Source organism: Vigna radiata, chromosome 7 (genome assembly GCF_000741045.1).
Source record: "Vigna radiata var. radiata cultivar VC1973A chromosome 7, Vradiata_ver6, whole genome shotgun sequence".
Taxonomy (NCBI): domain Eukaryota; kingdom Viridiplantae; phylum Streptophyta; class Magnoliopsida; order Fabales; family Fabaceae; genus Vigna; species Vigna radiata.
This window is the reverse complement of record NC_028357.1, coordinates 46,200,878-46,224,523: the sequence shown is the minus strand read 5'-3', so window position 1 is coordinate 46,224,523 and position 23,646 is coordinate 46,200,878. Positions and strand designations below refer to the sequence as shown.

The 23,646-nt window shown below is 32.7% G+C and overlaps 4 protein-coding genes across 5 annotated transcripts; 2 read left to right on the top strand and 2 right to left on the bottom strand.

The window, feature by feature from the left end:
• The first annotated feature begins 4,367 nt into the window (after positions 1 to 4,367).
• On the top strand, positions 4,368 to 6,234 carry LOC106769504 (threonine synthase 1, chloroplastic). Its single transcript, XM_014655146.2, has one exon. The coding sequence runs from the start codon at positions 4,491 to 4,493 to the stop codon at positions 6,069 to 6,071; it is 1,581 nt and encodes a 526-aa protein (XP_014510632.1). The 5' UTR covers positions 4,368 to 4,490; the 3' UTR covers positions 6,072 to 6,234.
• Positions 6,235 to 7,006: 772 nt separating this feature from the next.
• On the bottom strand, positions 7,007 to 10,088 carry LOC106765733 (WD repeat-containing protein VIP3). Its single transcript, XM_014650448.2, has 2 exons — positions 9,695 to 10,088; positions 7,007 to 7,760 (listed from the first exon to the last, which is right to left on the bottom strand). The coding sequence occupies exons 1-2, from the start codon at positions 10,031 to 10,033 to the stop codon at positions 7,134 to 7,136; spliced, it is 966 nt and encodes a 321-aa protein (XP_014505934.1). The 5' UTR covers positions 10,034 to 10,088; the 3' UTR covers positions 7,007 to 7,133.
• Positions 10,089 to 11,191: 1,103 nt separating this feature from the next.
• LOC106769368 (UBP1-associated proteins 1C) lies at positions 11,192 to 14,614 on the top strand. The gene is made up of 6 exons (XM_014654965.2): positions 11,192 to 11,429; positions 11,523 to 11,597; positions 12,030 to 12,160; positions 13,326 to 13,812; positions 14,006 to 14,119; positions 14,207 to 14,614. Exons 1-6 carry the CDS (start codon positions 11,343 to 11,345, stop codon positions 14,267 to 14,269), a joined length of 957 nt encoding a protein of 318 aa, XP_014510451.1. The 5' UTR covers positions 11,192 to 11,342; the 3' UTR covers positions 14,270 to 14,614.
• An 834-nt stretch (positions 14,615 to 15,448) lies between these two features.
• On the bottom strand, positions 15,449 to 19,691 carry LOC106769369. Of its 2 annotated transcripts, none has more exons than XM_014654966.2 (6): positions 19,435 to 19,691; positions 18,645 to 18,714; positions 17,231 to 17,341; positions 16,383 to 16,509; positions 16,193 to 16,310; positions 15,449 to 15,710 (listed from the first exon to the last, which is right to left on the bottom strand). In XM_014654966.2, the coding sequence occupies exons 2-6, from the start codon at positions 18,652 to 18,654 to the stop codon at positions 15,633 to 15,635; spliced, it is 444 nt and encodes a 147-aa protein (XP_014510452.1). In that variant the 5' UTR covers positions 18,655 to 18,714; positions 19,435 to 19,691; the 3' UTR covers positions 15,449 to 15,632. The 2 variants fall into 2 exon arrangements, with proteins under 2 accessions (XP_014510452.1, XP_022639681.1); XM_022783960.1 differs by lacking the exon at positions 19,435 to 19,691 and adding an exon at positions 19,105 to 19,337.
• Between the last annotated feature and the right edge of the window lie 3,955 nt (positions 19,692 to 23,646).

Sequence of the window (23,646 nt, the reverse complement as noted above, 5' to 3'; positions counted from 1 at the left end):
GATTTTAGGTTTGCCATTTTGGAGTTTTGCCCTATAGGGGTTAAGATGATTATCATGGAGGAGACGTCAGGTTTGTTGATGGTTGTGTGTTGATTGTGTTGTTGGTAGTTCGCGTTTTATGTCGTGATTTGACTTCTTTTAAAGGTTTTCACGATGCTGGTTCGCAAAGAGAGGTTGGTCATGGCTACTCATGGCTTATGAGATCAATGGAGGATGAGATGAAGCTTCTATGTATGGTTTTTTTAAACATTTTCATAATAGCTTCTATAATCTTTCTATTTTATTTTTACTTCACTAAATTTTATGTCATAATTTAATTATTTTCATGTAATAAAATATTCACATTTGTATGTTCACTTTTCTATCATCACATTTTAAGGCCGAATAAAAACTTAACAGAGTTTAATTCATTCAATTTTATAAATATATGGATCTAATTAAGTTATTTCAAAAAAATAGGACCTACTTGAAATTCTACAGCAATGAGAACAAGGGTTTAAATCATAATTTTATCTCAAATCTCTTCCCTAATTCTAGCTAAAATCCTATTCGTTATTTGAAATAGCCAGTATGTATTAGTGGTCGTCTATGTGCTATTTTTCTCACTTTTAATTTTCGCAAAAAAAAATGAGTTTTCACTATATTTTCTATTTTTATTTCTTAAAAGTGACGTTTTTATTATTTATTTATAATGTCATGTAGAATTTAAAATATCACTGTATGCTATATTGATTTTTTTTATACATATAACCTACGTGAAAACTTTGTGACGGAAAGAACTAAAATAACTTGAGGAATAAAATAATGTTTAGAGAAAGACAAGTAACTAAATTGAATATACATGTTAAAGAATTTTTGTTCTATTTATTGGTGATTCATTTTCAACTTAAACTAACACTAAATGAATTACATTTCAAAATGTTCCCTTTCTCTTATTTTCTACTGCTTTAGAAAACAGTGAAAAAAAAATCAAATATTGTCGAGAAGCACTCTGAATTAGAACCAGAATTTTGCTACCTGTCATTATTACGAAAGAAAGCAATGGCAAATTGCAAATTGCAAATTGGTAACACTCTGAATTAGATCACATGGTTGGGTCTCCTTCAACACCTTTCTTTTTCTTTTTTTTCCTGTATGCCCCATGTGTTTGATTAATTGCCTTGAGTTCCAATTATCTTCTTTATAACATTTTTTGAAAGACAAAAAAAAAAAAAGAATTGTAGCGCCCAGCTTGGTCCAAAAACGTAGATTTTTCAACTCTAACCTTTGCTTTGCTGACAGTTTTTTTTCATAAATTTCTCTACAGGTGTTCGAATGAGTTTATTCTTTTTGTGTTAAATTTTAGACTCAAAGAACTTTAATTTGGATTGTATAACATAATTTTTGGAGCTCTAGTATAGTTGTAGTTTACGTTGGAAGATGAAGATAGTTTGCAAAGCAGGGCTTACATAACTCATAGATATTTGCTAACTGATTGTGTCATTACTTTTTCTGTAGATCTCCAATTGAGCTGATTATTGTTGTTTTGGATCCAGACTCCGAGAGTTTCAATTGGAGCACTAGAACATATTTTTTGAATCTGTGTACGAGATGTAGTTTGATCTGGAAATTGAAGATAATTACTTGGGCAGAGGCTTTTCAGCAACTCTTGCAAAGAAGCTGGTGCAATTTAGCAAAGTTAAGAGCACACCCCTCTTCATCTGACGTGTTATTTCTTCATCCAATGTGTTAATGGGCTATACAAGGAATGATCCACACGAAGTTGAGCTAGGGTTGGGCATTAATGCAACATCACCAGACACAACATAATCAAGACCTAGCAGCAGCACACACTCAACAAAAAACACACCAACTTTTGGCAGCTTTTGTCAGGATCTATTTTTGGGAATTTTTAGAGACTGTTGTTTGGTGGAATGGGCAGCGATTGTAGGAAATAGAGAGAGTTGGAGGGTCACTTTAGGAGGATATTTTTTTTTACATAACGAGAGAGAGAGGTTTGGGTGATGTATTCTTGAGAGCTCCATGGTGTTTTTCAAGGCTAAGAGGACTAGTTTTCATACATTCATGATTTTGTTTTGCAAGGCTGATTATTTATCTCAGTTTAGTTCAATGTACAGTTTATTGTTGTTTTAAGACTGTAATCTGAAAGCCATGATGAATTTTTTACCCAATATGATGTTTACGCTTCTATTGTTTAGCTTGAGTTTCCATTTCAGTTTGCTATGAACTCTATATGCATAAGTCTGGTATTCTCTTGTGTTCTGCTTTTTTTATTTTTCTCTGTAGTAAACTCAGTTTTAGCTATAGTTTCGTAAGTGTGTTGTTATGCAAACTCCTTTAAGTTCACTTTTAATTTCTGGTGTCCAATCTTAAGTTTTAGTTGCAAGGTTGTGGTTAGTGTCGTTTATAAGTGTTATTTGCACAATTTCATTTGGCTTTTTTATCAAAATTTTGCTGAGTTTGAGCATTGACTAGGCCATTCATTATGTTTTTATTGTTGTCTTTCATCTTCCTTGTTAACTTTCAATGATTAATTTTAACTCTACATAATTAATGACTAATTCCCCTTTTTCATCTGTTCCTTTTTGTGTCTAGCTGAGAATGCATGTTTTTAATTTCCTTTGAGCTTATAAATTGTGTTAGTGATTAGCAACTGGTCATACTAGCTTAGTTTAGTTGCTGTTTTAAGTTCTTGGTCTTGATTTGTGTTTATTTAGTTGAGATTAGATGAGTAGTTGTCCTGCATTTTAAATGATTTCGTTTCATTAGTTTATCACATTGCAATCGTTTGAATTGTCCATCTTTTATGCTTTCAAAAATTCTTTTAAAACATATAGTTTTGCATTCAATCTACTCATTGCATTAGATATATTCTTATACTCACCTAAGTTGAACCTTATACTACATTAGTAAAAAAGGAAAAGTTAGATTTTGTTTGGTCAAATTGTACAACCAAACTTGATTATCAAATATAAAATTTAAAGCTCACAAAAAAAAATAATTCTAAAAGATAAGCCAATTAAATTATATCAATAATGCAGTTAAAAAAAAAAGCACACAACTGTCCACTAAGTTGACCATTAACCCAATTTAGTATTTGGATATGTACCACTATCATCCACTACATTGAAATTGTAATGACTACTTTCCATTTTGGTTCTTATTTGGTTAAATTTGTTAATTCGGTACCAATATATATTTTTTTCCAATTAGATTTCGTTTTTCATTAATTTTCTTTATTTTAGTCATTATTCTAATACTGTTTAAATAATTAACAAATAATGAATTGTTTATATTACATTTCCGTTTGTAGTTAATTAACGTGTTAATTGAACATTTTGTTATATGATAGTAGTAGTGTTATGTGTTATTGTCATTACATATCACTTTTTTATATTCAATTTGATCTATATATTTGTTATTTTTGTTGAATTTAGTTTAAGTTTTTATTTTAAATGGGATAATTTTATCTTTCTCTAAAACCAATTTTAAGTTTTAAAATAAATATTATGCTGATATTTTATTAAAATTTGCATTTTTATTAAATGTTTAAAATTAAAAGAAAAATTTGAGAGTGAGAATGATTTAACATTTTAAGAGATTAAAAATAACATGTATGATATTTTTATTTAATAATTTATGTATTTTTAGATAGAGAAAGGAGAAAGAATTTTTTTCATGATGTAAGGTCGAGATTAGCCGTTCAATGTTAAGTAAGTCGTTTAACTGTCCAAAAATTATGTTTAATATTGAGTCTTGTCCTAACTGTTAGTCTCAATAGACATTTCAATCTCAAAATCAATTCAACTTTAGCAATTCAAATATTAATAATATAATAATGGATAATGATTTTTGGACAACATTTTTTTGACAATATTTGAACATCATCGTGTCATTCTTCTGTGATTGGTTCATGATATTTATGATTATTATTATTGAGTGTGAAGTAATTTTGGACCAATCACAGAATTACACGTAAATGATGTTCAAATGTTGTAAAAAAAATGTTGTCTAAATATTATTATTCTATAATAATTACATATCACCTGTTTTTCACTTTAAATTTATATTTATAAATTTTAAAATAAGACTAACTATCTAATTATAATCTAATTATAAATAATCACAATTAATCTCTAAATTGATAATCATTAAAATTAATTGTGTTGACGATGGAGTAAACGGTCTTCCATCCAAAATGATAACTTATTCAAGTATGAATAAAAGTTGACCATAGAATATCATGTTATTTTATTATTACAACTTAGTATTAAGAGGTACTGATAATTTTATGATGTGCATCAATCATCAATTATTAATTATCCAACACAATAATAAGGATTGAGAGCATAAAATTCACGTGGAGAAGGTGGGCGGTGGAATAACATTCCCCTTTTCTTTAGCAAAAACAAGAACCATTCATATTTCATCAATAAGTTTACTTAACTTGTTCACTTTCTCTTCTCTAAAAAGGAAGGATAATAAGGAAAATGATGTCGTCGCTGTTGAACCCTTCCTTCTCTACTCTCCCAAATCATTCGATTTCAATCCCTAATAATAAAAACCGCTGCGGCTCCACGCTAGTCTCATGCACCTCCTCTACATTCGATCCCTCCTCCTCCCACCTCAACACCACAACCAACCACACCCCTCCTTCGCCTGCGCCGCCAAACATCAAGGACGAGGCGCGCCGCCACCTCGCCGCCGGCGCCCACAACTTTACGGCGAAGTATGTTCCCTTCAACGCGGGCTTTGACTCGACGGAGTCCTACTCGCTGGATGAAATCGTGTACCGCAGCCGCTCCGGGGGTCTCCTGGACGTGGAGCACGACATGGAGGCGCTGAAGAGATTCGACGGCGCGTACTGGCGGACACTATTCGACTCGCGCGTGGGGAAGACGACGTGGCCGTACGGGTCCGGTGTGTGGAGCAAGAAGGAGTGGGTTCTGCCGGAAATCGACCCCGACGACATCGTGAGCGCCTTCGAAGGTAACTCGAACCTCTTCTGGGCGGAAAGGTTCGGCAAAGAGTGCGCTGGAATGAACGATTTGTGGGTGAAGCACTGCGGAATCAGCCACACCGGAAGCTTCAAGGATCTCGGCATGACGGTGCTCGTCAGCCAGGTCAACCGTCTACGCAAGATGCAACGACCGGTGGTCGGCGTGGGCTGCGCCTCCACCGGCGACACCTCGGCCGCGCTCTCGGCGTACTGCGCGATGGCGGGAATCCCCTCCATCGTGTTCCTCCCGGCGAACAAAATCTCGACCGCGCAGCTAATCCAGCCGGTTTCGAACGGCGCTCTGGTACTGAGCATCGACACCGATTTCGACGGGTGCATGAAGCTGATTCGTGAGATAACAGCGGAATTGCCGATTTATTTGGCGAATTCGTTGAACAGTTTGCGGCTGGAGGGACAGAAAACTGCGGCGATTGAGATTCTGCAGCAGTTCAACTGGGAGGTTCCGGATTGGGTGATTGTTCCCGGGGGCAATCTGGGAAACATTTATGCGTTCTACAAGGGATTCAAGATGTGCAAGGATTTGGGGCTTGTGGAGAAGATTCCAAGGCTTGTGTGTGCTCAGGCTGCGAATGCGAACCCTTTGTATTTGTACTACAAGAATGGGTGGAATGACTACAAGGCTGTGAAGGCGAAAACTACTTTTGCTTCTGCGATTCAGATTGGTGACCCTGTTTCTATAGACAGGGCGGTCCATGCTCTGAGGAACTCGGAGGGGATTGTGGAGGAGGCGACCGAGGAGGAGTTAATGGATGCCACGCAGCAGGCTGATACTACTGGCATGTTTACATGTCCGCACACTGGGGTGGCTCTCAGGGCTCTCATAAAGCTCAGGAATAGTGGAGTTATTGGACCCAGAGAGAGGGTTGTGGTGGTCAGCACTGCCCATGGCTTGAAGTTTGCGCAGAGTAAGATTGATTATCACACTGGGGCAATTCCTGGAATGGGCCGTTTTGCCAACCCTCCCGTTTCTGTTAAGGCCGATTTTGGCTCTGTCATGGATAAGCTCAAGGACTTCTTGCATGATAAATCCCCCAAATCTAACATCTCTTGACCCACTTCCGCCGCCAAGTAAGTTAAGCTTTCTTTCCGCTTTTCATTTCATCAATCACATCAAATAAATCTTTTCATTTTAAGTTATTCATAGCAGTTTAGCTATTGGGTTTCAGATTTTGTACCATCATATATGAATGGATAGTTTCTTTTGTATTTTGCCACCCTCAAAACCTTAATTCCTTTCCTTCTTTAGCCCACACACACCCCATCCCACTGCAATACTAATACTGGTATCTTTTTATTTGCAAAAAAACATACTTCATTGTTTTACCGTCAAACACGATTACGTCCTTAATAATACATTTCACTAAAAAACGAAAATGAGAGGTCGCGGAAGATTTCATGTTTCCGCTTTTCTTGGCGGCCAACTATTCATTTTAATTTTTACAAATCGTTTGATTAGTTTGAATTTAGAACGTTTTTTTATAAAAACATGGCTATTATCCGTGACCAATTTTGTATGATTACGCAAGCAACGCACAACTTCTCTACGTGACTATCAGCAGGACATTTGAACCCATACGGCTTGACAACCACTACCCAAACCAAATAAGCATTTTCCTCCATCATAATTGTACCCAATAAGTAATGCTACATTTAAATAATCTGCTTCTGGCTTACAATTTTGCAGTCGCTGAGGGTAGAAATTGGTAAAAAAGAAAAGGAAAACCACGCCGTGAAAAGCTCACAATTCCAAGTCAATCATTAATTCGCCTTAGTCTAGATAAAAATGAATTTTATTTTATTGCCACGATAAATTAATCCCTAACTTAAAAAACAACCTAATATCCCTTGTTCGCCTAGGAATATCGAAGTGTAACTAAAATTAAAAGTCTTGGACCACATGATACTACAGGGCGGAAGACGCAAGATCACATCTATTTTTGCTTGTTCTACGAGAAACAATAAAAATTAAGACGGGAAACAAAAATATGAATAAAGGATAGAGCATGTAGAAGCATGCATTTCCTTGAATTGAAAATAAATAAAGTTGTGGGCAAAGCAATAACGAGATTATAAGCTTCCAGAAAGAGTACAAATAGAGGGCGGAATGTCTAAATCAGGAATAATCATAAAGTGAAATGGTCTTGTCATCAGATACACTAGCAAGACGAGCACCTCGCGCATCACTCCCCCCAGGTGGTCTAAAAGCTACTCCCCATACCTGGTCTGTATGGTTGCTCATTGTCTGCACAGATGCCCTCATGCTAAGATCCCATAGCCTTACCGATCTATCACTTGAACCTGAGGCAATGGCCGCCCCATCTGGGCTCACATCCACACAAAGTACCCAACTAGCGTGACCTGACATGGTCCCAACTAAAGCTTTCCCCTCGGCATCATACATGTGGATGTTACCATCGTCCGATGCTGTAAACAGTACCCTTGGATCATAAGGAGAATAAACAAGAGACCGCACGGCCATGAAGTGACCTTCAAGGTGATGTAAAAATTTTCCACGTGGAACATCAAAAACAGAAATGGTGCCATCCATCGAACCACAAGCAAGTCGCTTCCCATCAGGACTCCATGCAACTGACAGCACAAATTTCTTGCTACCACTCTTGTCTGTGGGCTTGGGTCCTTCTGGACGGGGAATTGATAAGGTGGCAACAAGTTCCCATGTTGAAGTGTCCCAAAGCTTGACTGATGCACTACCCCCACCAGCAACTGCTAGAATAGAACCCTGAATATACCAAACTATGGATGATCAAATAATTATTCTGCTTCATTGCAAATTCCAAATTCATGGTGGAATGATTACAATTTCCATAGAAGGGGAAGGTACATACTACAGTGAATCAACAGAACAAGGCACATATAATCTTAGTAGTTTGAAGCGTATAAATTGGAGTTTAACAAGTCCCTTCATGCAATACTGAATATTTGGGGATTGAGATTTCATGCTTGTAATAATTTCATACATCCTTTAAGAATGTTGACCAAAAATAGTGGATTATTTTTCTCATAAATGTTCATATAAAACTGATCCTGGAGGTTTTCACCTCATTTTAACTTTAACAGCAAACAAATGACCCCAGGTATACGGTATCCTTTGAAAAAACATTTACCGTGACTGCAGAATCAAACATATGCAAACTCCAAAATAGTGAAGACCCTCCATACGACAAAAAAACTTCTTAACATTGAACATGGTAGTAGTCTTGAACAGAAAAAGAAAGAAGCAAGAGAGCTGAATATATAATTATATATGACTACAGACACCTGGAGTTAGTACAATTATAAGTTAACAAATACAATCATGACAAGTAGAAATTAAGAATGCAAAAATTGCCAATGTACTAGTGCCGACTAAAATAATACAAGAGGCCATTTCAACATGTATGTAACAATTGGGAAACCTAGCTATCAAGGTTGTTGAATCCAGATACAAATTATGTATCGGAGAGGCTACTTTTTTAATTATAAACCGTTTTGTATAGTGAATTGTAAAACTCGTGAACATTAAAAAATATAACATGCACTTGATTATAACACATATAAACATGCAAATTTAAAATTAATAAAAACAAATAATAAAAAAGATTGGCTGTAAGTGCATTTATGCTCCCAATTTGAACAAGACAACCTCCACAAAAACTGTCCCAGCTATTCCACCACAAGGGTAGAGAATCTTAACTTCTTATACTATATGAATCGTGTATCATATGATATTGATGGCAGCTATGACAAGATAAGGACAAAAGACAATAGAGCAAAAAACCCATTTTGAAATAAAACCAATATAACATGCACAGTTTTCATTGAAAGTGAATTTTTTCTACTTTGGCCAGCAACTTTTTCTATTATAATCGCGAAAATATCTTTGTAAGAAGAAAAATTAATGAAACGTGAATTCACACAAGGGAAGTTTGTGTTTGTTTTGGGCCCATTCCCACAAAATATATTAAAAAGTGGCAGGGTAGGATGGAAACCTTCTCTCCAAAAAACTGTCATATTCAGTATACATCTCTTTGAACTAGATAGCTCTTATGCAAGACAAATTAACATAACACAAGCAATTTCCACTTGTTTTAGACTCACTAATCCCATTCTTACAGTTTTGTCGTTTATGGTATAAATTTTGCACTAAATAGCTCTTGTGCTAGGAAAAGTAATAAACACGGGCAGTTTCTACTCGTGTTAGACTTGTAAGCCCATTTCAACAATATCTTAAAAAGTGGCTGAGTAGGAAATAAAACCCTGCAGAAAACTAGATTCATTTGCATAAAAAAAATCTTGATTAACAAACAGTCCACCACTTTTTCATAAGTTACAAGAATCATCAGTAACAAGCATGTATAAGTCAATACGAGAATCATCTAGAATGTAAATACTTCGAGCCCTGACCTAACATACGGATTTTTCTTACTTAGGGTTCACGAAGCACGTCGAATCATAATTAAAAAAACGATTAATTACAAACATTCCCAGTTCTCCACGAAAATTTAACCTCAGAACTAATCAAGAGTCTTCATAAAAGACAAGCCAGCATGGTATTTTCACACACAAGTTCCCTTTTCGGTTAATAAATTTCAGTGTATTAGGTTAAGGGTAACGAACAAGGCACGAGCTAGTTTGAGACAATTGCATATAGTAGAGAGAGGAAAAAGGCTATACCTTGGGATCGAAGCGCATTTGCCAGACTTCGGAGGGAGGGGCCTCGAGGGTGGCGACGGTGGCATTGGAATCCACATCGAAGACGCGGACGAAGCTGTCGAGGGAAGATGAGGCGGCGAGGGAGCCTAGAGGGTGGGCAGCGACGGAGGCGACGCCAAGGCAGTGGCCGGTGTTGGTGCGGTCCAAAAGGAGGTCGTCGGAGCGCCAGAGCCTGACGGTCTCGTCGAGGGAACCGGTTAGGAGGAGCGGTGGGCGGTTGGCGGTTGCGGGTACCCATGTGACCGCCCACACGGAATCATCGTGCGCGTTCTCCACCGATTTGATTCCACCCAGTTTCATCCTTATTTTCTTCGAAGCTCAACTAAACTCAATTCTATTGTCTGCTCTGCTACTCTCTATTTATGCTATGCTCTTTTCTCACTCCACTTCTGCCATGGACTTTTCTTCAACTATGGTTGACTCTCATGGGCCTTCACTCGTAGGTCCTAGGCCCAATTTAATGGAGTTAGTATTTTTCTTTTTTTTTTTCGGAATTAACGTCCATTCACATACTAATTAAATAAAAGATTTAATTAGATAGTTTGTTTTTATATTTTTCTTCATATTCAATTAAAGTCTCGGATGGTGTAGCTTAAAAAATAAGCGTCTTGGAGTTGCCATATTAGATTTGAATGAGACGTTTTTAGTAGGATTATGTTGTTAAAAAAAGAAAAGATTAGAGAAGGAAAATATGGTTGGACTATTGTAACTTCCAAATAATATTAATTTCATAAAAAGAATTAAAGATTATCTTATTTCTATTTTAATAATATTCAGACTTAATTGAATAGAAAAATTTAAAAGCAAAATTATATATCTAAATATAAAGACCATAATTAATGATTTTTAATTAATTTGATATTATCTTCTACATAATATCAGTATCAATTTTACAAAAGATAATATGTTGATTTTATCTGACAAATATTGAGACTCAATAACAATTATACTTATTTATTTATTTTTAACTTATTTTAAATCTATTAAATAAATAGTCATATATATATATATATATATATATATATATATATATATATTATTAAATTTTAATATCAATTATTGATAGCAATATCAAAATTAAACAAATCCAAGTAATACTATTTATATTAAAATGTTTTTATTTTACTTTTTAAATTATTTTTTATTTAATTCCTTATTTAAAAATAATAAAACTAAATATAAGTATAAATGTTATTTTATTTTTTGTATTTATTATTTTTAAACTCTTATTTTAAAATTTTTCAAATAAAAGAGTGAGATTTAATTTTCGAAAAACTAAAGTCTGATTCATCTTTCATCGTTGATCGTGAATGAAGTTGGCTTGAATTTGTTTTGAATTTTTTAAAAAGATTTAATTGGAAAAAAAAAAAAACTTATGAATAAGATAACCATGGTTAAGATTTTTTTTTTTTTTTTTCAATTTCCAATCTTAAAGGTGGTAACGAAGATAAATCATTTGAAGGTAGGGCACAGAAAAAGGATATACATATAGTGGAGGGAAACGGAAAACCCTAGCCTTTTCTTAAACCCCAAAAGTTGCAAAACAGAACCAACATCCTCGCTTGGTCTTGGTACCGACGCAAACCAACATACAAGTTAAATCACAAACATGGTTTGGTTTCAATGCGAAGATTGTGGAGACAACCTCAAAAAACCCAAGTTGTCGAGTCACTTTCGTACTTGCTCCGCTTACAAAGTTCTCATTCAATCCCATTTTTCATCAATTCCCCTCACAATCTGTTGCATTTGTAATGCCCACTTATTTTATTTTATTTTTTCTGTTATGCAGTTGTCGTGCATTGACTGTGGGGAAATATTTGGGCGTGACACCGTTCAGGATCACACACAGTGCATTACAGAAGCTGTGAGTCTCTCATTTATTTTCACTTTCTTGTCAATGGATCGTCCCCCGTCTCGTTTTTGTTCGATGTGATTTGTGTGCGTACTTTTTTTTTCAATCAATAAAGTTTTTTTTTTTATTGTTTAACATCACCTCTTTAGTGCTGGGGATTTTTGGTTGACTTGATCTCGATAGAGGAGCTTCTTGAAAGTTTCCTCACTGACGATTTTCAATATTTCTCTCTATTGTTGTTGTCTTGGAATTCAGAATTTTAAGCTGAAGTGGGGGGGGCACGTTTTAGAGGATAGTGTGCATTTATGCAATTTCCTTACTTTAGAGGAGTCAAATTTTTATTCACGTTGTTTGGATATTTTGGTAGCATATGTATTTTCATCAAGTCTGTGAAAATGTATGCCTTATTTTCTCTACACCTTCTACTTTTACATTGATTTCCAGGAAAAGTATGGTCCAAAAGGCCAAGGCAAAACTTTGAGTGCTGCAACTGCCACGCCTAACAAGGATAGCAAACAGAGGCCTGAAGTTGATATTAATGTGGGTTTATCTGAGCGGCCTCCTTGGTTCTGTAGGTATGTAATCTAATGGGTTCCCAGTATCATGGTAGTGGCCAGTGTGTTTACATTGCAGAGTCAATGATATGTTCTAAGAGGTTTTTAGATTTAGACTTCTATGTTCTTACTCAATGCATTTGAGTTTCTGTACCATGTCTTACGGGTTTCCTGGATCATAAAGGTTGTAGTTTATCTTTTGTAGTCTTTATGCAGTGTAAATAATGTGCGTAAAAAGGCATTGAGTTGAATGTGGATTATATGCCTTTTTTTTTACACAAGTATGCATAACTCAATTAAAAGAAAAATACAAATATGAGATAATTCCTAATTATAAAACATTTCAAATATACTCTGTGGGTATGGGCAGGATTGAGTTTTAAAATACTTGCAGACAATTTTGTGGGTAAATTATCCATATCATATCTGAACACAGACCTATTTTGGTAAGTAAAATATCATATCTATTGTGGGTAATGCTTGTGGATACCCATTAGGTCGGAGTCCTATTGTCATCCTTATGCAAGAGGGAGAGGTTTAGTGTATAAGTTTAATATAGTATGGTAATCCTATCTAATAAGCTATATTCGGCTGGCTAATGTTATTAGTGTTGATTGACTTCTAGCCTGCAAGCCAAGTCTGTGTTGGTGTCAATCTTGTGAAAATGTATGCTAGTAAAATTCAGAACATTGTTCTTTTAGTTCGTGTTGCCTACTTCATGAGAATATGGTGCACTGCCTGCGCAGTGTTCACTCCCCCTTCCCTTTTGTTAAACGTGTATGTCAGAATCCTATAGATATAGCAATTGATGATATTAGGATCAATTATATAGATTCTGTATTTATGTTATTAGCTTAAAATAGGGTAATTGAATATTTAGTAAGTATGTTTTATCCTCTATAGACTGAATAGCTTTGCTGTGGTCTAAGTAAACACTGAATTCATCATATGCTTTCTTGGTTTGGCTCTTCTCAACAATGTAGATTGTGAACTTAGTAAAAGTAGAGTCAACTTTCAAAAGTGGCTAATTATCTGAGGGTCTGAGACACTCTTTGAAAAAGTGTGTTATAGTAATGAATTGTGCCTGGTATTATGTCCATAATCTTCACCAAGAAAGAATATTTCTTATATTCTGTCATCTGTATGGTTGTATCATATTATGCTCTACTAATTTGTGACTCGGCAGTCTTTGCAATACATCAACTACAAGTAAGCAAACACTTCTTCTCCATGCTGACGGGAAGAAGCACAGGGCAAAGGCGAGAGCATTCCACGCTTCAAAGCAGCAACCGATCCAGGCAGATAAATCTGCTACCGATGATGCTAAGACTGTTGTGGAGAGTGGTCCTAATGACAAGGTGAGAGAGGACAGTAATGTGGAGGTCCCAAAATTGAAGGAGTCCTCTACACAAAATGACTCAAAACAAGGGAATGAAACTTCTTCAGCAAAGAAAAAGAGGAAACTTGAAGCATCGAGGGATGGGAAATCTGTTGACCTTGTTAAGAAAAGCAGGAAAGGCACTTCGGTTGACATGGGAAACGGAGAAGTAATTCAGGGTGAAAAAGCAACAGGAGAGAGCAATTTGAAGAAAGAAGGAATGTTAGAACCTTGCTGTACAATTACTGTCAATAAAATAAAATTGAAGAAATTTATCAAATCAGCCTTGAAATCTGTACGTGTTTTGAATCTCAGACTGGCATCCTTTCTTGTTTTTGTGCTTGATTTAGGACGGATTTATTTAGACGTGCTATGACATTGCCATCTACAACTATCTTACTCAAAATTTGTATTTTTCAATATTGGTCTATACGTCTAATTTCATTAGTGCACTTAAATGTGGATGGTTATTTTTATGTTTGTCACAGCATCCTGATGGAATTTTGAAGATGAAGAAACTTAGAAAAGTTGTCCTCAAAGCACTGCAAGAATCTGGCATTGCAGTGGATGAAGCTCACTTGAGCAAGGCGCTTGAGCAGAAGGTAAGCCATTATGATTGTTTTTATTTATTTATTTATGTTTTAACTAATCTTTAAAATGTTGGTTTTGTTATGAAAATTTGTGGACAGATCAATTCCAGCTCCAGATTTACAGTCGAGAACAAGTACGTGCGATTGGTGGCTAAAAACTGACCGATCCAGTTAGGGTTCTTATGACTGGGAGTCCTACAATTTTTCCTAATTGTCTTGCTGCTTAGTAGACATTCATTCATGAAAAGATCTCCATATAAAAAATTTTTGGGAACGAATACATTGTTGTTGCTTGATGCAAATATTCAATTATTATTTTGTCTAAAATCCAAAAGAAGGGCTGAGAGATTTTTTTGGTTTGTTGAATTACAAGCAATTAATTGTAGAATCTGGAGAACGTAGTCTTATATATATTTTTCTGTAAGAACTGTTTTAAGACGGGTTTAATAGTCAAGTCTTACTTTACATTATGTACTCTTTAATTGAAATAAGCAAGTTTCATTTAAATCAGGTGTGTTTATACTTGTGGATAGCGAATATTCAGTACCTCCATCTTGCTTGATTTGCAAATTAGTCTTACACTATATCTTACATATATTTTTGCGAATAAACGTACTGTTTTTTTTAATTTTTAAAATGTTTACAAATACGCATAACATTTTTGAAAATAAGAAAACAACAGTTGTCGTTAAGAGGTAGTAGGTCTTATATTTTAAAAAAGTAGAATCTAAATGTAGTGGGATAATCATATTATCTATTAAGATTTTGTTGAGGTAAAAATAATTCGTAGTTTAAGTTTTACGAGTGGCACCTTCCCACTGAATGAATTCGCATGAAGATTTCCTGTTAGTGGTTTCGAAGCTAGCTAAAACCTAGTTGTCAAAATTGCATTTGATCTTCTTAGCTGGAGATTCTGGGTTTTATTCACCTAATAAACGGTCACTTATTTAAACCTATTTAATATCTATAAAAATGAACACAAAATTTTGTACATGAAAAGTTATATACAATTTTTAAATGGAGCAAAGAAAATATTTATTTCGTTAAAATAAGTTTTAGACCAAAAAGTTTCCATGTTTTACTATTCAACATTACAGTAAAGCATAAAAAATTATTAGCATTGTGTGTCAGCGATCTTAAGTTAGTTCTCTAGCCGTGGTAGCCTTGCACTTTTCTTATGTAGAACATATGCAGCACTTCAGCATCCCAAGGGTTAACAAATAAAATAAAATAAAATTAATAGTGATTTTGGGAGATTCACAAACACTTCCTCAAGATATTTCTTTTTGAGTATAAATATCAGTTCGGAAAATAATGAAATAAGGGATATGACAAATCATCTTTTCTCAACTTATGGTATAGCCCACAGATTTCTTGCTGTGAATTACTTCACAAACAATATGCAGGCTTTTTTTTCCATCTATTTGAAGTTCTTATATACATCATATGTCCAATTGTTTCTAATATCACGCCAGAATTGCTTCCAAATGCTTTTGCTTCTCTATTTCTCACCTTTGCTCATGAATTATAAATACAGGAACCGCAATTTAAACACAAGAATTACTCCAAAAATCATCAGTAACACTACAGAGCACACCAATGCCTGCAAATTGATCACCACGCCAATTAGACAACACAGTCAAGCATAGTAATGAACAAATAATACATAGTATCTGCAATGCAGAAAACGAACTTATAAGGCAAGAACAACTACAATCACATTGAAAACTACAATTCATTATGCATGATCAAGTTATAAAGTAATAGTTTGATTGGTTGTGGCATATTGCAAAAATATTCAATGAAATGAAATATTTTGAGCTGTTACTAGATGTCAGTACATTGAAAGACATCTTCAAACTATGGAATGAACTTAACCCATGTTACTCGGTTTGTTCACTTCTATAATTCAATTTCAAGAAAAGTGTTTGATCCAAGTAAACTGGTGTTTCTATAGGTTTCTTTTTTTTAGTTTGCTCCAATGCTATGTGACAGAAGACTTCATTCCAGTGCACAACATTATGCAACTGCATGCATGAACAAACAGACAAATGGACAGAAAGAGTAGAAAGGGAGAGAGATTACAGCAATTGCAGAGGCTCCCAGCCCTGCTCGTTCCCTAGGATCCTTCCTATAGTGATTTCCAAAATAGAGAATTGTAGCATAGAACCACATGGGAGGACACAGAAATCCAAAAAGAAATCTGCCATTTAACAAACAAAGCCATGAGGCAAGTTGAGGATATTGAGAAACACAGTTGATTGAAATTACTTACGAGAACCATCCGATTCCACATCCATAAAATGGAAGGGGCTTATCATAAATTCCAGTTTGGAAGTCCTCTGGGTCTTTAATTAAGGCATACTTTCCCTTTCCACGGCCACCTGCATCTGTTGCTTGTCCTGCCATGGCCGTAAAATTTGTTAACATTTAAGGTGGAAAAATTTGCTTATGAGATCAAGAGCAACTGTGAAAAAGAAGCTTTGATTTGTGCAGTTGTCTTTATTAAGTTAATACAGAACATTACCACTGCACTTGTCATCCCCAACCCTGTTCTTGACCTTCTTTCCTAAAGAACATTAGCCGCTTGGCCAAAATTTATACATAGTTCTCTAAACTCTAGTAAAGAGACAAAACTGGTCCTTGAGGTTGAACTCAAGGACAAAGGGCAAGGCTCTGAAGGAACTTATTAATTATTCTATATAGATCTAATGGAAATAAAAATCAAGAGTCACTGAAAACAAGATGCAGAAAAAAAAGGAAGTTGCATTCATCAATTATGCAAAGAGGAGCTCATTCTTTTTGATGTAACAGTTGCAACGGAAAAGGTAGAAAACAAAAAAAAAATAAAAAATCCTCCAAATTGGTTACAATTAGAACAATAGATGTACTAGAGTAAGATATGTTATTCAGCAGCATATATTCCTAGCCGCATCTCATCCCAATTAAAAAGAAAATCGAGAGTGATACAAGGCATTGGTGTCATCATCATATACTAATCCATGTGTTCTAGCAGACCCTATTTGATAATAAGTTTTTATAACATAAAATCATGAAAAATTAAATTATAATAGAATAATTGGAAACAAATAGAAGAATAATATTTTTTTTTTCATTCCAAACCTCTTGAATAGTTCCGAGCAGATGGCCTTAAAAGATCATGGTGCTTATCAGAGACTGATCTCACTAACTCCACATTGGTTCGCAAATCAACAGTCTCTTCCACCCTGGCATCTGCAACAACAAAGGAAATCTCATTTCATTGAAAGTAAGTGCATTGACCCTTCAGTTTCAAATTACCCTATTTATATCATAGATGCAGTTATATTCTACAAACATATTAACATGCAAAGTGGAGGCACAAAGTTTGTTCCTATGGAAAACCACGCTTTCCTTGATAATTTGATTTTGATTTAAACGAGATATTGATCCCTATAATTTTCATTCATTTAGTTCTTAGTCCTTGTATATATTTATATAATCTTTATGGGGATATGGTCCTTATTTCAAACCACAAAGGTTTAGGTACATTAGGAACTGGTACCATAATCAGGGTTTTAAATAGCGGTATAACAGTATGAAGTCCTGTTACAGGGCTGTTGTAGTAGAACAATTTAGTGCAGCAAATATGAAATTTATAGATGTAATAATAATGATGAAGACCGTTGTAGTAGAACAGTTTGGACCCGATCACTGCATGCCACTATCTAGGACTCAACTTTGACCTTAACAAGTTAAAACAATAAGGATCAATGTCACTGAAAATAGGGATGGACACCTTAATGAATAGATAACTAAAGGGTCTAAAATCCATGAGTTTAAAATATAGGAACCAAGATGTTGATGGCAATAACTAAAAATCCAAATAAGTGAACTCATAGGAGCAAGAACCTAAGAGAAGCTAGAACCTAAGAGGAAGACTGTTAGGACTAAAACAGAAATTGGAGAAAACTGAGTGCCTAGGATCTACCTTAAACATTTATTTCTGTTTGTGCACTGCTTGCATGTAAATTACACTCCGATGACAGAATGCATGTTGCCTTTCCATTAAATTATTAGATGGAAGTTCATTCTCACAAAAGGCCATAAGAAACAAAATATATAATGAAACTCTTCCATGCTTTTGGTAGTTTTTTCATAGCTAGTGAAATGTCAAACATAATGATAATGTAGTTCTAACTGTGACATTTAGAATCCAAAAACCTAATACTTCAATTATCAAAACAATGATAAACTATGTGATAAGGCTGTTAATAAATCTAAGCAGATGTTCAAAATTCAAATCATGCCAGTCACACTGGAGCTAACACAAGTATTGTTCAGTAAAAATTGTTTGCACAAGTTCTCGTAGCAATGTATGCGATAACAAGGATCATTATGTTTCTCAGAATAGACATGTCATGGTAAGATGTAGTGCTTGGGCATATTGAAAAAAAGAGATAAATAGTGAGGAACATTCACTTTCAAATAAGCATCGTCAACTCTACTTATACCCATCGGAGTTAGTGGGTTAATAGTGGCAAGAGAGTTAGAGTACCTTTATCCATCGGTTGTGGAGATAATTTGCACTCTCAGGCCTCCAGCAATTCAGATAACACTCAAAATCCCTGTTTGATAAAATGTAACATGTTAGATTAAAGAAAAGTGAGTTGTGAAAGCAGCATGTTTTCACCAAAAAAAAAAAAAAAAAAAAAAACTCTTGCAAGATAAGGGCATATTGGTTTGACAACTTTGAAGCTCAGTAAGTCTTCAGAACAATCCAACAAACCTGCCACTCACAAATCAGAACAGGGAAGCAAGGTCTCCCATGTTCTGAGAAATATCCAACGTTTTTCACAAAATCCATACATAATCTTCAGTTTTTCCCAGTAATTCTGAGTTATTGGGACATTCTACTTATGTCACAAGAACAATCTTTGTTCTTGATTCCCATTAGAACCATGTATGAGAGACCTAACCATTCGAATCAACAAAACTGTTCGTCTAAAACCACAAACCTCTTAATTAAAAAGCAATACACTGCAATTGATATCGACCGCAATTCAGAATTTCCGCTCACATAGCAAAAGCATTGAAATTTTAATTCATACAAGCAACACATGTAAAGAACATGACAAAAAGGATAATGGGCAACGACCAAAAGAAACGAAAATCCCTGAATCTACTAAACCATCGAGAAAGAATAAACTTGGATCAAGAACAAAAACCCAGAGAAAAAAAAGCTATTTTTTTCCGCATCAAAAGGAAAACTGGAACACCCATTTAGAAAAATGAAACAGAGAATTAAAGAAAAAACATAAAATTGAGAAAATTAAAGTGATACTGGCCTTTGAATAGCGCCAGGGAATGTTTTCTTTTTTCCTTCTTTTTTTTAATCGAGGAGCGCCAAGGAAGGGTAGTGGTGAGAAGAAGAAAGTAACAGAAAATAATTAAGAAAGAGAGTGTGCTTGCATTTGACAGGTGTTGATCGAGAAAAGTTGCTGCTGCTTCTTTCTAATTCATCCCTTCTTGGCTCAACACCTTTCTTCCATATTCAACTATTCAAAGCTTAATAACATTGACTATGCTGTGTCTACTTGTATGTCTATGGGCTTCAACTCAATATGATTAAAAGGATGATAAATTCGATACATACATTTATTGATAAAAAAATAATATTTTTGTGCATATTTAATAAACATAAACTCTTCAAATTTAGAGAAAATGGTTTACATAATTCTTTTAACTCCAAGAATGTGAATTACAACGAACTTCTTACATAAAATTATTGAAAATTTTTCAAAGTTATCAGAAAATAAAAACTTAGACATATTTTTAGTTAAAAATTACTCCTATTACCTAAATTAAAATTACAATAAAATGACGAGGTTTCGGTTATTTATGCAGATTCCTTGGCGGCTTTCGCGTGTCTTTCTATGGCCATTGTCTTGTTTTAATATTCTTTAATAATGTTTATTTGTTTTCCGATGAACTAAAACTATATTGTAACTGAGGTTAGCAGGAAGGTTCGTTGAAGATGATTCAAATTCTTTATAAGAAATTATTAAGATAATTGGCTTATATTAATAATATGGTATGAAATAATTATCATTTTTTCTTTTACATTCATATTTATCATAAAAAAATGTTTTGAAAATAGTTTAATTTTTTATTGTTAAAATTTTTATATAAAAATAATTAAATAGATAAGATTGATTAATAAGGCACTGGTTTAATTCGGTTTTTGTGCATAATGGATAGTGTGTTGTTATTTTGGTTGGTTTGGTAGTGGTTGTGACATCATAAATGTGGACTTACGTCTCTTATTTTTCTATCAACCTAAATTTACATAAATAAAATCAATATACTTTTGAGGAAAAAATCATATGAATGGTCCATTGTCCAAGGAATTCTGCATTTGCATAAAATTGCCTAATGAATAAAAGAATTTTACTTTCGAAAATAAACTGCTAATATGTCACTCAACAGTGACTTGGGAATTTTAAAAGAAATAAATTACCGTCATACTTAGAAACCTAATTGATTATTACCCATATAATAATATATATTTAAAAGGTTCACTTATATAATATAATAATATATAAAGATTTTTCGACGCACATTCTAATATAGAAATAGCTATGGTGACATTTTTATAATATAAAATCATTATAATTAAATCAAATATCATAGACATGCTATAATATGGGTTGTACTTATAATAGATATTTTTGTGTTATACTTATTTAATAAAATAATCAAAGTAGTATACTAAAATTTAAAATTATAGTGTTTTTTTTCTCTTACTTATTTTATCATGTAAAATAAATTTCAAAACCTATAACTACACGATTAATCTACTAATAAACAATAGATATATCTTCTACTATTATTAGAAAAAAGTCAAAACCTATTAAATATTAATTATACATTATAAAAATCATTTTTTATTTGTCATATATTAAAAAAATTAAATTTATTGATGATCAATATATATGGAGAGAGTTACAAAATATGTCATTGATTATTAACAAATTACTATCGGACAAAATTTATTGATAAAATTATAGTTATTAATATTTATAGACGAATATTAACCTTTAATAATTATTATAAATTGATAATTATTGATTTATATATTGTTAATAATAACATTATTTATATACGAAATATTATAATATCTATTATAATACGTGTCAATAACTATTGTTGACAAAAGTTTTCAACTTTTGCCAAAACCAAAATGGTATTGAGATTGTCCACCTAAATGTTAACCTACAATTCAAGAATCACATTCAAAATCAAATACATGTACAAAATGTTAAAATAGACGAACAAGTAAATGAAGTTAAAATTAAAACCTTAAACCTAACAATGTCTATCTTTATCAATGTTTTTTATCTGTCATTCCTGACATTTAACTTTATCTCTTTCTTCCAATTGCATTGCATGATTACTAATTATACAACACTAACATACATAATGTGTTTTGCCAACTTACATTTAATCTTTTTCGACTAAATAACTAATATTACATATATAATGTGAAAGATTGAGTTGTTTAATTTATATTACAACTTACTTAATATTAATTACTCAATGTTCATGCTAAAACTTGTGTATTGCTATTTATAATATCTTTCTCTATGAAGATATCACTTTATTGCATTATTTTTAATTCTAATGTAAATGCCTTAAACAATTTATATCTTTTTTATTTAATTATCGAATGTCGTAGTACTTTTGTATTAATGACTCTCATATATCCTTTATTTTTTTCCATTTTTAACAGCACACGATATGTTTAACAATCTTGTTGGGATTATTATGAATTTGAATATTTTAATTAACTATTTATATTATAAGTTAAAAATGTCACATGAAAGCATATTTTAAAGTCAAAATATGTAAGATTGACCTAATGATGGTAGAAAAATGTAATGGTTAATGCATTGATTATTGGCAGTAGGACCATTCCAGGCAAGTAGAGATGAATGATAAATGATTGAATTTGAACATAAAGTCTTTTCAACACATCATATAATATTCATCCTTCCTTTTCAAATAATTTTCCAACCATAGTTTTTCTATGTGCCTTCCTTCCAAGCTTTTCCTTTCTTTCATCTACCATTTTTAAATATTATTTACTACAATAATAAATTATTTTTTATTTTTTATAAACAGCAAAAAATCGCAGTTCTTTTCATGTTTTTATAAAATAACTCTCACTCTCATTAATATTTGATTAATGGTTACGGCGTTTTTTGTTTTATAAGAGAAATGTTTTACAGATAACGTTAGAATATTAAAAAAGCAACACAGTTAATTTATTTTTTAATCTGGTTTTCTTTTTGTAAATTTTTATTAAGTTTTAAATTTCTAATAATTTTATATATTTTTAATTGGGCATCTATTATAGTTTTTTTACTGGATATTTAATTTTTATATTTTTTAATCCACTGTTATTTAATTTTTTTTCTTCTTTATTACTTTTATAAAATATGAGATTTTAAATAATTTGTTGCTAATATAAAACTATAAGTAATTTCTATTATTTTATGTTACTGAAAAAAAAAACTATAATCTTTTTAACACGGGATACAAAACAATATAATCACCGTGTTTATCTGATTAAAGAAAAATTTAAAAAACATAAATTCAATTAAAAGTAAAAAGAAAAAGAAAAATAATTTAATAATAATTGAAAACAGGAACTATAAAACTTAATTAAGCCAGAAGAGAATATAGAAAATAATTAGTTGTTATCTAATGATGACATTAACTTTTTGTTAAGACATGTGATTAATAGAAGGTTAAGAAGAAGATTGAAGGAAAGGTATGGTTGGAATTTATTCTGAAATTAATGCAGAAAAATAAATAAAAAAATAAAAAAATAAAATTCAACTTTCCTCAGTTGATCCAATCTTAAATGTAGCATTTGAATGGACAACTTTATGTTGATATTAAATGATAACCTACTAAAAAGACCAACCCCAACACCAATATACGTCACCACTTCTTGAATAATGACGTCTTAAAACTTTCTAAATCAATTTAGGAATATTCAATTACCTAAAAATATAAAACAAATATTTAACTTTTCTAACAAATGTAAATAATTCTAATATTGACAATTACTGACCATAAATACACGTTCAAAACAAAATTGCATATCATCATTACATTTAATATCATTATATGTTGAAATTGTTAATATTATAAAATATATATATAGTTGAGGCAAAAGTAAAAGACAATTTAAATACGTATATATAATTTTTTTAAATATTTTATAGGATAAAATTATAGCAAAACTCTAAAATTCAAAATGAATAATATATTAATTTTAATAACATTATCTTAATATACAATAGACCTATATGTCACAAAGAATATTGAAAAAATTAATAAACATATAATTATTATAGTTTGGTATTCTTTTTTATTAAAAGTTATCATTTAGGTTACATATACAATTTTTTATACAAAAAGATTAGAAATCTGTTTATTTTTTAAATGAGTGGATTAAGCAAACACATAAAAGGTATAAATATAGTTAT